The sequence below is a fragment of the Rana temporaria genome, chromosome 6 (genome assembly GCF_905171775.1).
Source record: "Rana temporaria chromosome 6, aRanTem1.1, whole genome shotgun sequence".
NCBI lineage: Eukaryota > Metazoa > Chordata > Amphibia > Anura > Ranidae > Rana > Rana temporaria.
The window spans coordinates 23489259-23506564 of NC_053494.1; the positions used below are offsets into that span (position 1 = coordinate 23489259).

The following is a 17306-nucleotide window of genomic DNA, read 5'->3' on the forward strand; positions in this document are numbered from 1 at the left end:
ACTTTTTTTAAACTAAAACAAAATAATATGCTGACATGTGCCTTATGATTCATGTAAAGCATGGATTTTTAGGATAAGTCTTCTCTAATACCAAACAGACCTCAACAGAAGGGTTCCTAGCAGCATCTGGTTGCAGTGTTCTGTGTCGGTAAATAGGGCTTTGTAGTAGAATGCGATGACACCGACTCCCTCCAGAGAGGGGGAGGGGTTACAACAGATGGAAATCTAAAAAAGGAGAATTTGCATTGTGACGCTCCAGTGGGGCTGCAGTCTGGTAACAACACAATCAATAAATGAGACTGCCCTTAGTGGTCTAATAAGGCATTTTTTTTAAATCTGTGTGTCACTCCTGCTTACATTACATCACTTTTTTTTTTTTTTTTAAAGGATGCATTAACCACTTAACCCCCGGACCATATTGCTGGTCAAAGACCAGAGCACTTTTTGCGATTCGGCACGGCGTCGCTTTAACTGACAATTGCGCGGTCGTGCGACGTGGCTCCCAAACAAAATTGGCGTCCTTTTTTCCCCACAAATAGAGCTTTCTTTTGGGGGTATTTGATCACCTCTGCGGTTTTTAGTTTTTGCTCTCTAAACAAAAATAGAGAGACAATTTTGGAAAAAATGAATATTTTTTACTTTTTGCTGTAATAAATATCCCCCAAAAATATATAAAAAAACTTTTTTTTCCCCTCATTTTCGGCCGATACGTATTCTTCTACATATTTTTCGTAAAAAAAAATCGCAATAAGCGTTTATTGATTGGCTTTGCGCAAAAGTTATAGCGTTTACAAAATAGGGGGTATTTTTATAGGATTTTTTTTTTTTTTTTTTTTTACTAGTAATGGCGGCGATCAGCGATTTTTATCGGTACTGCGACATTATGGCGGACACTTCGGACACTTCTGACACATTTTTGGGACCATTGGCATTTTTATAGCGATCAGTGCTATAAAAATGCCACTGGCAGTGAAGGGGTTAACACTAGGGGGCGGGGAAGGGGTTAAGTATGTTCCCTGGGTGTGTTCTAACTGTAGGGGGGGTGGCCTCACTAGGGGGGGAAATGACTGATCGCTGTTCATACATTGTATGAACAGAAGATCAGCATTTCTCCCCTGACAGGACCGGGGGCTGTGTGTTTACACACACAGCTCCCGATCCTCGCTCTGTAACGAGCGATCGCGTGTGCCCGGCGGCAATCGCGCCCGCCGGGCACGTGCACGCGCCCTAATTGGCTGCTGGGCGAGGTGACGTATAGCTACGTGCTCTCGCCCAGCAGAGCCGACCTGCCGCCGTTCAACTGCGGCGGCTGGTCGGCAAGCAGTTAAGGTGAAAAAAAAAAAATTAAGCTTTGACAAAAAAAACTGGAAGTTGATCTATGCAAAGCTGCACCAGATTTTGCACTCTCCAGTTTTAGTAAATCCACACATACACAGTGTTTACATTGTTCTGCTAATATAGAGTGCTGTGTAGCAAGAGCTCAAGCCCAGGAAATTATTATTTTAGCTCCTGAGCCTGATGGATGCCGCTGTCCCAGTGCCATTTTAACCGCCTCACGCCGATGTACGTCGGCAGAATGGCACGGCTGGGCATATGGATGTACAGGTACGTCCCCTTTAAAAAGCCCAGCTGTGGGTCAGTCGCTCGCCGAGCCGGCGGAGCACTCGTGATCCGGTCCTGAGCTCCGTGACCGCGGACCCGATCGCCGCCAGTGTCCCGCAATCGGGTCACAGAGCTGAAGAACAGGGAGAGGTAAGTGTAAACAAACCTTTTCCTGTTCTTCCTAGTGAGAGTGTCACCGATCGTCTGTTCCCTGTATCAGTGACATCACACGCCAAGCCACGCCCCCTAACAGTAGTAATCACTCACTAGGAAACGCTCAACCCCTTCAGCGCCCCCTACAGGTTAACCCCTTCACTCCCAGTGTAATTTTCTCAGTAATCAGTGCATTTTTATAGCACTGATTGCTGTAAAAATGACAATGGTCCCAAAATGGTATCAGAAGTGTCCGATGTGTCCGCCATAATGTCGCAGTCACGATACAAATTGCTGATCGCCGCCATTACTAGTAAAAACAAAAACATTAATAAAAATGCCATAAAACTATTTTGTCGACGCTATGGGGTAGATTCACAAACAAATAGATCGGCGCAGCGTATGTGAGATACGCTACGCCGCTGTAACTTACATTAGGCCGGTTCGAATCCCCAAAGAATTTGCGCCATAAGTTACGGCGGCGTAGTGTATCTCAAGCGGCGTAACGGCGCGAAATTCAAATCGACGATTAGGGGGCGTGTTTCATTTAAATGAAGCGCGTCCCCGCGCCGAATGAACTGCGCATGCCCCGTTTCTAAATTTCCCGCCGTGCATTGCGAGAAATGACGTCGCAAGGACGTCATTTTTTAAACTTAGACGTGACTTACGTACATTCCGATTCACGGACGACTTACGCAAAAAAAAGAAAAAATTCAAATTTCGACGCGGGAACGACGGCCATACTTAACATGGCAAATCTAACTATACGCGACGAAACAGCAGCTTTAACTATACGCCGGAAAAAGCCAACTACAGACGACGTAAAAAAAATGCGCCGGCCGCTCGTATGTTCGTGGATCGTCGTAAATAGCTAATTTGCATACCCGACGCGGAAAACGACGTGAACGCCACCCAGCGGACGCCGAAGAATTGCATCTTAGATCCAAAGGCGTACGAAGACGTACACCTGTCGGATCTAACCCAGAAGCCGTCGTATCTTGTTTTGAGGATTGAAAACAACGATACGACGCGGGAAATTTGAAAGTACGCTGGCGTATCAGTAGATACGCCGGCGTACTCTGTCTGTGGATCTGCCCCTATAACTTTTGCGCAAACCAATCAATTAACGCTTATTGCGATTTTTTTTTTTTTTTACCAAACATATGTAGACGAATACGTATCGACCTAAACTGAGGAAACAAAAACGTTTTTTTTTATATATATTTTTGTGGGATATTTATTACAGCAAAAAGTAAAAAAAAAATATAGATTTTTTTTTCAAAATTGTCGCTGTTTGTTTATAGCGCAAAAAATATAAACCGCAGAGGTGATCAAATTACATCAAAAGAAAGCTCTATTTGTGGGGAAAAAAGGATGCCAATTTTGTTTGGGAGCCACGTCGCATGACTGTGCAATTGTCAGTTAAAGCGACGCAGTGCCGAATCGCAAAACCTGGCCGGGTCCTTTAGCTGCATAATGGTCCAGGGCTTAAAGCGGGGGTTCACCCTATATAAAAAAAAAAAAAAAAAAATTTCCCTCTAGCATTAAATTCGGCATAGTAGCGCGAGCTACAGTATGCCTGTCTGTATTTTTTTTCCCCCGTACTCACTGTTATATCGTACATTGAAGATTCCGGGGAATGGGCGTTCCTATGGTGAGAGAAGGTGATTGACGGCCGGCCCTGGCACGTCACGCTTCTCCGGAAATAGCCGAAATAGGCTTGGCTCTTCACGGCGCCTGCGCATAGCCTGTGCGCAGGCGCCGTGAAGAGCCGAGACCTACTCCGGCTTTCTTCGGGGAGCGTGACGTGCCAGAGCCGGCAGTCAATCACCTTCCCTCTTGCTAGGAACGCCCATTCCCCGCGGCAGACGGAATCGTCTATGTACGATATAACAGTGAGTACGGGGATAAAAAAATTAAGACCGGCATACTGTAGCTCGCGCTACTATGCCGGATTTTATGCTGAAATGTTGTTCTGCAGGGTGAACCACCGCTTTAAGTGGTTAAAATGGCACCTGAGACTCAAATGGTTATTGTTAGATGCATGCAATAAATATTACATACACTTTGATGTAGTTTGACATTTCGATGGGGCACAAACTTGACCAAAATGTCAGAGTACAATGAACGTCAGTTAAAGCTGATAACTCCAAGAAAAGCAAATATTGTCTAAATACAATGCAATGTATTCCTGTATGAATCTCGGTGTGCTTTGCGTATTTCTACCAGATCTGTGCAGTAATCTGGCTTGAAACTTTGCTATTGTCATGTTGCTATTATCATGTATATAACCCCCCTCCCTTTAGTTTTCTACAAATTAAAGTGGATGTAACCCCACCATGCACCCAGTGAAGTGAACAGCCTCAGATGATACACAGGATCAACCAAATCTCCCTACATAGGTTTTACATGTATATCTGCTGTCTTCACATTTTTATACTGTTTAGAATGTTCAGAGTGTTAGGAGATTTTTTCTTCCTGGTTAAAACAGGGTGTGGTGTCTGGGCAAATAGCCAAGATAGCTAACATTGCTGATTGGAAGAAAGGCACACACCCCTCTCATCATAGGCAGATACTCTCAGAGGTGTTTTGTAACAGGGCCAGCTCCCTGCTAATCTATTTATAGCAACCTCCCCTGACAGAAATTTCAGGCTGCTTTTATCTGTGTCAGAGAATTGGTCAGGCGTTATTAGGCTGATAACAGGGGAACGGTTCAGGAGAGAGTTATGGGACTTGGCTCTTTGAAGAGAGATAACAAAATACTGCAGATATCTGTGCCCAGCTCACATTTCATGAATCGGGTTTACATCCACTTTATTAACCTCCTTGGCACTGGTGCCTCTTGGCCCTTTAGGAGGTTTAGGATGCCGGGAGGCATTGTGAGGTTTATGATCATTTGACCGCTGTGACTGGTGGTCACATAGGGGTGACCACATTTCCAAACTACAATTCAGGGACACCCCCCCCTTCCCAAAAATCAGCTTGTGCTGTAACGAATCACAGCACAGTGATTGGACACAAGAGACGGGATTTATGATTTCTCCAATCACAAGCAGGGGGCGGAGATTGTGCTCCTCCAGGCATTCCCGGCCACGACAAGTACTGTCGGTGAGTAAAAGTGGTGATGTGGCGCCCTTTTTTGGGGGCATCAGATTGGCCTGGGGGGGTGGCTGTGTCAGTTTCATTGTCCTGGAATGAAGGTGCCCGGGACAGACCTGCAAAATGTGGGACTGTCCTGGGCAATCCGGGACACGTGGTCACCCTACGATCACATGATCTTTCCGTTAGCCACCGGTAACTGTGCCAAGAGCATACATGGCACGCGTCGAGAGGCCGCATATTTGTGTGTGATCAGCACCAAGGGGTTAATATCTGGATCTGCAAAAGGCATTTGGTGCACACAAAATGCATTTTATATCTTTTGTGATAACTGAGGAATATTTGAATGAATGTGGCCTGGAGTTCAGCTTTACATATTCTCCTGTCGAGCCCTGTGAATGACCTATGGCAGGGGTCCTCAAACTACGGCCCGCGGGCCACATGCGGCCCGCGGAGGACTTTAAACCGGACCGCCCGTCCCTGACAGGCAATGCCGGCTACACCACAATCCCGCTGTGTCATGGAGATCTCCGTGACACAGTGCCGTTAACAGTTCGGGCGCGCTGTGATAAATGTCCCGCCCTCCTCCTCCTAAAAGACTAGCTCGTGTGATAGAGCCAGTGTGCTGTCTGTCACACAAGCTTGTCTAGGAGGGCGGGACATTTATCAGCGCGCCAGAACTGTTACAGTGGCGGAGCACACAGCCGGACCGACCATGACACAGCACAGTAAGGAGGCTTACAATGGGGGGGGGGGGGGGCTGGCTTGTGATGATGGATGATGAGCTGGTGGTGGTTGAGGGATGGGGAGCTGGTGGTGGTTGAGGGATGAGGGGATGGAGAGCTGGTGGTGGTTGAGGGATGATGATGATGGGGAGCTGGTGAGGGATGATGATGGGGAACTGGTGGTGGTGAGGGATGATGATGATGAGGGATGATGATGATGGGGAGCTGGTGGTGGTGAGGGATGATGATGGGGAACTGGTGGTGGTGAGGGATGATCATGATGAGGGATGATGGGGAGCTGGTGGTGGTGAGGGATGATGATGGGGAACTGGTGGTGGTGAGGGATGATCATGATGAGGGATGATGGGGAGCTGGTGGTGGTGAGGGATGATGATGGGGAACTGGTGGTGGTGAGGGATGATGATGATGAGGGATGATGATGGGGAGCTGGTGGTGGTGAGGGATGATCATGATGAGGGATGATGATGATGATGGGGAGCTGGTGGTGGTGAGGGATGATGATGGGGAACTGGTGGTGGTGAGGGATGATCATGATGAGGGATGATGATGATGGGGAGCTGGTGGTGGTGAGGGATGATGATGGGGAACTGGTGGTGGTGAGGGATGATGATGATGAGGGGGCTGGTGGTGGTGAGGGATGATGATGATGATGAGGGATGATGATGATGGGGAACTGGTGGTGGTGAGGGATGATGATGATGAGGGATGATGATGATTGCAATGTTCTTGATCGGCTTGCAATTAATGATTGTGAGGGGGGGGTTGCAATGAGGGGGTGAGGATGGTGAGGTGGGGGAGCTTGCAATGATCATGATCGGTTTGCAATTAATGATTGTGAGGGGGGGCTTATAATGATGAAGGGGGAGGGTTGCAATGATCGTGAGTGGCTTGCAATTGTGAGGGGGGATGTGAAATGATTGGCTTGAAATGAATTTTTATTGTTCGGCACTCTAACGGTCTGAGGGACAGTGAACCGGCCCCCTGTTTAAAAAGTTTGAGGACCCCTGACCTATGGAGCTGATCCAGGAGAGAATACGTTTGATCCCTTACAAGTAACTCTGTGTTAGTTTAAGCCATCAGCAGAGCCGGAAGACATTCAAGCACCAGTGTCCAATTGTCAAGGATTTCTGTCTAGGAAATTGTTTAATGGTTTGAAATATTCCCTCACGTTGCCCTACTTTCTCTCTCCCACCCCCAGGCCCTCACATGGCCCACCCTGACACACCTGCCCTACATGCCAATTAGGGCCGTCTCCAAGTGCCACTATAAAGATCTGCCAGCCTGCCTCCCCAGCCCAGTGGAACATTCAAATCTCATTCAAATCCTCCTGTGCATCATTTGACTTGTGCTGAGAGCTCATGCAAAGCGGGATCTGAAGACACAGAGCAGAGAGACGACGAGAAGAACTTGGTGTGTCTGGAGTCTGCCTGAGCCCAGGTAAGAGAGCGCGACTTGCTAGGAAGATTATTACTATTTATCTAATACGGGGTTCACATCTGCATTACAAAATTACAGAAGGATCTTCCATTTAATGACATGGATTTCGGACCATTTTAGTATATTTTCTAGAAATTAGGACCTCGACTATACAAGAGCAAACGTGGCATTATGGACATTTTTGAAAAGTGGAAGTATTTTCCGGGTCAACCAGTCAGATTCCAGGAATTGTTCATAGATATACTATAATTCCGACGGAACAACTCCCGAATTTCATGACTGGTGCATATTATGAAAAATGTGTTTATAGGGGAACAAGAGAAATGTTTGAAGAAAACCTTATTAACCACTTAACCCCCGGACCACATTGCTGGTCAAAGACCAGAGCACTTTTTGCGATTCGGCACTGCGTCGCTTTAACTGACAATTGAGCGGACGTGCGATGTGGCTCCCAAACAAAATTGGCGTCCTTTTTTCCCCACAAATAGAGCTTTGTTTTGGTGGTATTTGATCACCTCTGCGGTTTTAAGTTTTTGCGCTATAAACAAAAATAGAGCGACAATTTTGAAAAAAATTAATATTTTTTACTTTTTGCTAAAATAAATATCCCCCAAAAATATATATAAAAAAAATATTTTTTCCTCAGTTTAGGCCGATACGTATTCTACATATTTTTAGTTAAAAAAATTGCAATAAGCGTTTATTGATTGGTTTGCGCAAAAGTTAGAGCGTTTACAAAATAGGGGGTATTTTTATGGCATTTTTATTAATATTTTTTTTTTTTACTAGTAATGGCGGCGATCAGAGATTTTTTTTTTTCAGTACTGCGACATTATGGCGGACACTTCGGACACTTTTGACACATTTTTGGGACCATTGGCATTTTTATAGCGATCAGTGCTATAAAAATGCATTGGATTACTATAAAAATGCCACTGGCAGGGAAGGGGTTAACACTAGGGGGCGGGGAAGGGGTTAAGTAGGTTCCCTGGGTGTGTTCTAACTATAGGGGGGTGGCCTCACTAGGGGAAATGACCGATCTTCTGTTCAGACATTGTATGAACAGAAGATCAGCATTTCCCCCCCTGACAGGACCGGGAGCTGTGTGTTTACACACACAGCTCCCGGTCCTCGCTCTGTAAGCGGTCGCGTGTGCCCGGCGCCGATCGTGCCCGCCGAGCACACGCACGGGAGTTGGGGGGAGCGGGGGTCGCCTAGTGGCCTGAACGAGAGCCGACGTATAGCTACGGGCTCTCGCGCAGGGGAGCCAACCTGCCGCCGTAAAATGACTGTGGCAGGTCGGCAAGTAGTTAAAAATGAAAAAAAAAAAAAGAGGAAATTTTCTCAGGAAATACAAGAACCCCCAAGTACAAGCCGTGGCAAAAAGTTTTGAAAATGACACAAACATGATTTTTTTACAAAGTCTGCTGCTTCAGTGTTTGTCAGATGTTACTATGGTATACCGAAGTATAATTACAAGCATTTCATAAGTGTCAAAGGCTTTGATTGACAATTACATGAAGTTTATGCAATGAGGTAATATTTGCAGTTGTTGACCCTTCTTTATCAAGACCTGCAACTCTCCCTGGCATGCTGTCCGTCAACTTCAGGGCCACATCCTGACTGATGGCCGCCCATTCTTGCGTAATCAATGCTTGGAGTTTGTCAGAATTTGTGGTTTTTGTTGTTTACCTGCCTCTTGAGGATTGACCACAAGTTCTCAATGGGATTAAAGCGGGGGTTCACCCTAAAAACGATTTTCTAACATTACATCCAGCTCACTCTCTACATTCACAGTATGCCGTTTGTTTTTTGCTGTACATACCTCGTACAGCTATTTTCTTCCCCGGCTTCTGGGTCGGGACTCCCATGGGAGTGGGCGTTCCTATCCAGCAGGTGTTTGACGTGATGACAAAAACCACCTCCCCCATCGCATAAGGAGCGTCACGAGTTGCCGAAAGAAGCTGAACGTCGGTGCGCAGGCGCCGTATAGCTCCGACTCGCCGTTCGGCTTCTTTCGGCAACTCGTGACGCTCCTTATGCAACGGGGGGAGGTCGTTTTTGTCATCGCGTCAATCACCTGCTGGATAGGAACGCCCATTCCCACGGGAGTCCCGACCCGGAAGCCGGGGAAGAAAATAGCTGTACGAGGTATGTACAGCAAAAAAAAAAAAAACGGCATACTGTGAATGTAGAGAGTGAGCTGGATGTAATGTTAGAAAATCGTCTTTAGGGTGAACCCCCGCTTTAAGTTCTGAGTATCATCACATCCTCAAATACATGTAAAACAGAAAAATTATTGTAGCAATTGATTTTTTTTTTCTGGACATATAGAACGTGTTACCACAAAGTAGATTCATAAAATGATAAAGTTTTCTTATACACATATTAAAATTGTATATAATCACCATAGCCAGTGTTTGCAAAGTGAAGGTCACAAATCTTATTTCAATTCAACATCCGTGTTCGTTCAACTCGTTTTTCATGCTTCAAACACCTTCCTCAGGAGAAAAGGTGAACAATATCCGTATAGGAAAACCTAGTAGTGTCAAATAAAAAATTTCCAATACAGTTTGCTGGAGTGGAAATTCTCAACTCCAGAAGGGGACAGACGAGGAATGTGAAGATAGTAGGCCAAGAGGCATAATACATCTCCAATATAGTCCTCCATTTTATTTTTTTACATCAGAAGCAAAGAGCTTCAAATATAAAAAGATAAATATTCATGCAAGAATCCAAATCAGTTCTGGAGTTTAATCCTACTATTAATTATTATTATTATACAGGATTTATATAGTGCCAACAGCGCTTTACAACATCAGGGAAGACAGTACAGTTACAATAAAGGAGGAATCAAAGGGCCCTTCTCGTTAGAGCTTACAATCTTAGAGGAGATGCAACAGTACACCCAGATCCTTAACCACAATAGCAATATATGTATTTCAGATAGTTTGGTGTATCTGGTCAGGGCTCGACAAAATCCGGGCACCCGGTCGCAATTGCAACAAATTGTGACCTGGCGCCCGCCGGTAACTGAGGCAGCGGTTTTGCGCCCAAGGCCGCGGCCTCAGTTACTGGCTGTCGCGGGCCTGCCACGATCGTGCGGCGTGGGAGGGCACGGAGGCACAGGATCCTGTGTCTACGTGCGCCCCCACCACGCGAACACGGCTGGCCCACGACGGTCGGTAATTGAGGCCGCGGCTTTGCTGTCTTGTGAAGGCCCAAGCTTCCTTCTGTGACTTGGCACCATCTGGTGGTGGCCATTGGCATTATAAGTAAAACAGCAGCTCTAATTTGTTTTTTCACTGCCATCTCCTTCCCTCTAATTAGAACCCCCAAAACATTATATATATTTTTTTATTCTAACACCCTAGAGAATAAAATGGCGATCGTTGCAATACTTCACACCGTATTTGCGCAGCGGTCTTACAAGCGCACTTTTTTGGGGAAAAAATGCACTTTTTTTAATTAAAAAATAAGACAACAGTAAAGTTATCCCATTTTTTTTTTTTATATTGTGAAAGATAATGTTACGCCGAGTAAATTGATACCCAACATGTCACGCTTCAAAATTGCGTCCGCTCGTGGAATGCCGACAAACTTTTACCCTTTAAAATCTCCATAGGCGACCTTTAAAAAATTCTACAGGTTGCATGTTTTGAGTTACAGAGAAGGTCTAGGGCAGTGATGGCGAACCTTGGCACCCCAGATGTTTTGGAACTACATTTCCCATGATGCTCCACTACACTGCAGAGTGCATGAGCATCATGGGAAATGTAGTTCCAAATCATCTGGAGTGCCAAGGTTCGCCATCACTGGTCTAGGGCTAGAATTATTGCTCTCGCTCTAACGATCGCGGCGATACCTCACATGTGTGGTTTGAATACCGTTTACATATGCGGGCGCTACTCACGTATGCGTTCGCTTCTGCGCGCGAGCTTGGCGGGACAGGGCGCGTTTTCTGGCTCCTAACTTTTTTAGCTGGCTCCTAGATTCCAAGCAAATTTGTCAAACCCTTTTTTTGGTGATTATTAAACACCGTCCCCCAAGCAGAACCCATCAAAATGTTAGGACATTAAAGTATTTATACCTTTGTGACGAGGTCTGCTGTAAAGCTGGCCATAGATCTGCATAGGTAAATGGGTGCGTAGGCACAGGCCAAACTCCCAGAGGTTGGTCTCTCAGCCAACTTTCCAAATAATAATAATAATGCTGGTTATTTACTGTGCATACATGTTTATGCCTGTGGAGTGTGGAAGAATAGCCAGACACTACTCCTGGTGCTCAGTATAAAAATGTAAAATAAATAGGATAGCAATTGTACAAGGTTTTCAAACCTCTCTCGTTGAGTTTGTCAACCAGGAACCATTAGATAGGGGTGTCTGGTGCCTCCTACACATGTAAGACTGTTTAGCTTTTTTTTTTTATTTCCAAGGAAACATTTATGGCTCGTTCACACTGTCGCTGTGCAACAATGGACATTAAAGCGGAGTTCCGGCCACAATTTCACTTTTTAAATATAAATACCCCTGTAATACACAAGCTTAATGTATTCTAGTAAAGTTAGTCTGTAAACTAAGGTCCGTTTTGTTAGGTTGTTACAGCATTTAGACACTTTATAAAATAGAAATTGACTGGGGCCATCTTAAGTGTGGGCATCATGAAGCCAGACTGTATGACTTCCTGGATTTCAGCCTTGCAAATCTCGCACATGCTCAGTGCTGCACAAGCAGTGTCAGATCAGGTTTCAGCACCTGTGCTGTCCAAGTCACATGATTCTTTGAGACTGGGGAGTGCACAGACTCCTGGAAAGTTACACCGACTACATTCCCAGGAGTCTGTGCGGTGTAGGTTAGGAAGCATTAAGCACCTAGGTGCAGGAAGTGGGAAGATTAACTATTCTGCCTAGCAACAACACTTTGAAGGCATCTAAAAAAAAAAAAAAAATTTTTTCGTAAAGGACTGACATTTTTTTAAAACTACTGATGTAATGTTATATTTATTTGTGGAACTCCACTTTAAGGCAATTTTAAAGCGGAGGTTCACCCTCAAAATTAACTTTTTTGCTAACCTATCTGCAGCCTTAATAAAGGCTTGTAGCATTGTCATTTTTTTTTCAATGTGTACACTTACCTGTCTTCAGCCGCATTTCCGGGTCTTCTTCCTTGCGGGGAGTGGGCGTGTCGCTCCTTTTCCCCGACGGGGAGCTCTGCGCAATGTCTCCTGGGAGTGAGTGTTCATCCTCCCAGGAGACGATTGACATGCAGGTAAAGCGCGTCATCGCCTTCCGAAAATATCCGACGGGGACTCGGCTCTTTACGGCGCTATACGGTGCCTGCCATGTAGAGCTGACTGCGCAGGCGACGTAAAGTGCCGAGTCCCCCTCGGATATTTTCGGAAGGCGATGATGTGCTTTACCCGCACGTCAATCATCTATGCGTCGTCTTAGGAACGCCTACTCCCCGGGGGAGCGAGAACCCAGAAGCCGGGTGAAAACAACGAAAAAACGCAAGTACAGCCCGAAAAAAAAAAATACAGCATACTGTTGATGTCAGCAGTATGCTGGATATAACGGTATATAGATATTTTAGGGTGAACCCCCGCTTTAACATGAATGGGCCACCTAAGCACTAAAACGGGTGCATACACCCCATTTCTGGCACTACACCACACAGTGCGTTGCTGTACTGCAATGCATGTCCATCAGCAAGGTGTGTTGGGGTGCCATTCAGAAATCCCCAATTCATGTAAGAAGTGTTGCCGCAATGCAATATTATAAATGTACCTTTAGGCCCGGATTCACGTAGCACTTACGCCGACGTATCTCGAGATACGCCGCGTAAGTGTAAATGTGCGCCGTCGTATCTATGCGCCGTGCCCATAGAACTAGATACGCCTGAAAATAGGCTTCTTCCGACCGACAGAACTTTCCTACGCCGGCGTATCTTGGGCGCATATTTACGCTGGCCGCCTCATTGCAAATGAGGGAGATATTGCGATTCACGAACGTAGTTACGCCCGGCGCATAATATACGCGGTTTGCGTAAGGCTTACGTCCGGAGTATAGTTATTCCCCATCTATGAGGCGCAACTCATGCAAAAGGTATGGACCAGAGAACAGCCGTCGTATTTTACGTTGTTTACGTGAATAGGGCTGGGCGTAGGTTACGTTCACGTCGTAGGCATTGAGCCGTCGTATCTTAGGGAGTATATTCAATGTGATTTTGAGCATGCGCACTGGGATACGTCCACGGGACGGCGCATGCGCCGTTCGTTCGGCCCATCATTTGCATGGGGTCACTCTTCATTTAAATGGATCACGCCCACTTCCACCTACTTTGAATTAGGCCGGCTTACGCCTACGATTTTACGTTACGCTGACGCAATGTTGGGAGCAAGTGCTTTGTGAATACTGTGCTTGCCTCTCTGCCGGCAGAAATATGCGCCGCTGTCTGTGAATCCAGCCCTTAAAGTCTCTCTCCAGCCCAACCTGGGCTGGAGATGGGCTTTTTTTTTTTTTTTAAGCTTTGAATATAAGAAGTTTTAAATGCTGTGTATCTCCACTGTGGAAATTTCCCTTTCTTTTCCTGTTCTGATACCTGGATAGGAAGTGAAGGGAAATCTCCTAATGGGGACACAGTCATAATAAAATCCTGACTGGAGGTTCTATGCTTTTCTCCCCTCTTATAGAAGTTGTGTTTTTATTGCAGTCTGTGTCCCCATTCAAGATTTTTTCTTGCTTCCTGTTATTTCTGACTCCTATCCAATAGGCAAGAAGTGTCTAACTAGGGGTACATAAACCAATAATAATTAAAAAAAAAACCTGACTTGGTAATACGGCAACAGGGTTGTTTTAAGTCAGGATAGTGACACAATCCACTTTGTAACTAAAATACACCACCTATCTTGTAATGTTAAGCTGCTACAGATGTTTGAAGTGTCAGTTGAGTCCACTGGGAAGTGTTCTAATTTCACTTAGTGCTGTGGGGGGGTCTGCACTTGTCTAAGAATTATCATACATATATTAGTGTTATTATTTAGGGGGTCCTCCAGAAGGGAAGGAAGGAAGGAAAATACTAATTTTGTAAATGTCAGCTGCCTGACTATCGTGGTTCACATTTGCAAGCTTAAAGTGGAGGTTCACCCAAAAACTCAATTTTTAACATTAGATTGAGGCTCATTTTGTGAAGGGGAATCAGGTAGTTTTTTTTTAAATCGAAGCAGTACTTACCGTTTTAGAGATAAATCTTCTCCGCCGCTTCCGGGTATGGGCTGCGGGACTGGGCGTTCCTATTTGATTGACAGGCTTCCGACGGTCGCATACAGCGCGTCACGATTTTCCGAAAGTAGCCGAACGTCGGTGCGCAGGCGCCGTATAGAGCCGCACCGATGTTCGGCTTCTTTCGGCTACTCGTGACGCGGACAGGCCAAGCTGGCCCAAAATGAACTATTTACTGCATTAATAGGTTCACTTGCTGGGTCTGCTATACCAACTGTATGGAGCCTCAGCTACATGCAGTATACAGTGCTGTGTTCCAGCAGTACACTCACTATCAGTGTAATCCCTCTGAAAGTAAGATGTGAGGCGTTAGGTAACAAGTATTGCAATAAGAATTCTTACAAGAAAAGCTATTTCCTTGCAAACGTTGTTTTGCAATACTTGTCTTTGCATCTACAATTAGGCCCGATACACTCAACCTGTTTGTTAACTTGCATAGCCAAACATGCTAAAATGTATGATATGAAGAGGAAAAGCTCATCTTGCATCTTGCAGTGGCCAAGGAAATTAGGAAACTTTTCAAATTCTTATCTGCTTCTATTATGTGGATACTAACACACACACACACACACACACACACACACACACACACACACACACACACACACACTTGTAGTAACCTCCTCAGACTGAAAGAAATAGACGTTTTTAGTGGGGGGCGTCTTGATGCTTCATATGTTCAGTTTCATTCTTGTAACTCCAGAACCGCTAACCGCTTGTAAAACCAGCCAATCAGGTGAGCAGTGAATGAAATTTTTGGGGGTGTTTGAGGTATGCAAAGAAGTCCTAGCATTGCCGAAATCGTAATTTGTTTTGTCAGTGGCTGCAAACTGAAATGGAAAAGTAATTAACAAAATTAATTTAAAACGTATCTATTGTCATAGCATTTCTAAATCTGTATTTTTTTTTTTAACTTGATGATGTCAGAGGACAAGTGTGTTCAATTGTTGTCTGTTTTTTTTTATAATAGCATGAGTTCTTCTCTTCTAGTGTATTCCCTGCTGGCTTTGCCCCTTTCTATTGGTCACCATGGATGAGATGGACGCACCGCAGATGAAGAAGGAGGTGGAGAGTCTAAAGTATCAGCTGTCTTTCAAACGAGAGATGTCTTCCAAGTCTATACCTGAGTGAGTATTGGCAGCGAGACCAAATGATCCATCCTGGTCGCCTTTCTAACTTCAGCTAGTTAGAGTGGTGCTCAAACCATGGCCCGCGGCCTCATGCTCTGGGATGGTGGGTAGGCTTTCACAGATCGTGGGTTGTTGACCCACCATCTCAGAGCATCACAGTGAGTAGAGCCTGAAGTGGAAAAAGCAGGCAGCCAAGGAGGAAACAAGCGCTGCACAAGCTGATGTCCTGCCGAAAATTGCCCCCTATCGAAAAAAAAAAAAAAGCCCTGGCCGGGAACAGCGCATGTGCAGAAAGAACCCTCAGAACAGCCGAGTTTACGATCAGCTGTTGTCGCGTGTGGCGGAGGCACATTCATGTAGGTGAGGGGCGGATATTTACAGGAAGGGGGTGTATATATCAATGATGGGCAGTGCTGGGGGCGGAATTATTATTGTAACAGGAGTCACTTTTGGGCACAGATTGAGCCAGGAAATAAAGAGACATATATTGGATTGTTTTAACATGGACAGTAATCTACCATATATTCTTTAATGTCTGTAAAGAATATTGTGACCCGACTCTTTTCAATGATTAGCCCTGGCTAGTGAGTTGTTAATTGAGCCAGGCTTCTGGAAGACCTTTCATTGTGTGCTATTGATGATAGATGTGTTGTGACTCTAAAGGTCAGACGTCTGTGCAATGTGGATTGGGCAGGTGAATGACTTATTGTCGGAGACGTAACGTCTGGGAGATAATGAACTTCTCTATGTAATTATCTAAAAGAATGTGATTGAAGCTCATCGTGTGATGTATGGGTGGGGTGTGGTTTTGTTCCTTTGAGTACTGTAACATGCTGTGACTGTTTAAAAGCTGAGAGCTGGCCATTAAAGTTGTCTTGCATTTTGAAACCAGTAACAGAGCAAGTCTCGTTATTGAGGGAATTCTTATGGAATGGTTCGGGTCTGCTGGATGGTTGGAGTGTCTGAAGCTGTCGTAGGTTGATGGAAGGTCGTAAACGGTGGTGACCGTTACAATTATCAATGGCCAAACAAATCTGCTAAAGAAATCTTTATCTAATATAGAAAAAGCCGCCCTTCAATTGACTAAACACGCCCTGCAAGCATTCAAAATGAATAGCAGATAAAGATTTATTTTGCAGATTTCTTTGGCCATCGATAGAAATTCCACCCCAGCACTGCCCATCGTTGAAATATCCGACCCTCACCTACATGAACGTGCCTCAGCCATGCGAGACAACAAAGCATTTTTCATAGTTTATTATAACATTTTGTAAACCTGCAATTTTTCTCCTTCACTGATGTGTGCCGATGAGGCTACACTGATAGGTGACACAGATGATGAGGCACTGATTGACAGCACTATGTGGGACAGATGTCCCTTTAACAGAAGCTGGTTACCACATTTCTTACTTTCCCCTCAGGCCCCGTACACACGTCCGAGGAACTCGACGTGCCAAACACATCGAGTTCCTTGTCGAGTTCTGTGTTGAAGCCGCCGAGGATCTCGGCGGGCCAACTTTCCTCATTGAACAACGAGGAAATGGAGAACATGTTCTCTATTTGGCCCGACGAGTTCCTCATCGGCTTCCTCGGTGAAAAGTGTACAGACGACCGAGTTTCTCGGCAGAATCCAGCTCCGATCGAGTTTCTGGCTGAATTCTGCCGAGAAACACGGTCGTGTGTACGGGGCCTCACACTGACAGCGTGAAGAGAAAAAGAACTGATAACTGGCTTCTGGTTTACTTCCATGATCAGCTGTCATTGGCCGACAGCTGATCACATGGTAGAGACAATCCAAGGAGGAAGAGCTGCTCCAGGTGATCCCAATGAAATAGATACGGATATGCTGGGTGCAAACCA

The 17306-nt window shown here is 45.4% G+C and overlaps 1 protein-coding gene across 1 annotated transcript in view; it reads left to right on the top strand.

The window, feature by feature from the left end:
- The window catches only part of GNG13 (G protein subunit gamma 13), a 42940-nt gene that overhangs the window by 23283 nt on the left and 2351 nt on the right, over positions 1–17306 (top strand). The window contains exons 2-3 of the mRNA XM_040356449.1: positions 6799–7037; positions 15307–15443. Of these exons, the coding sequence (XP_040212383.1) occupies positions 15346–15443 (98 nt within the window). The 5' untranslated portion in view covers positions 6799–7037; positions 15307–15345. The remainder of the gene's footprint in view (positions 1–6798; positions 7038–15306; positions 15444–17306) is intronic.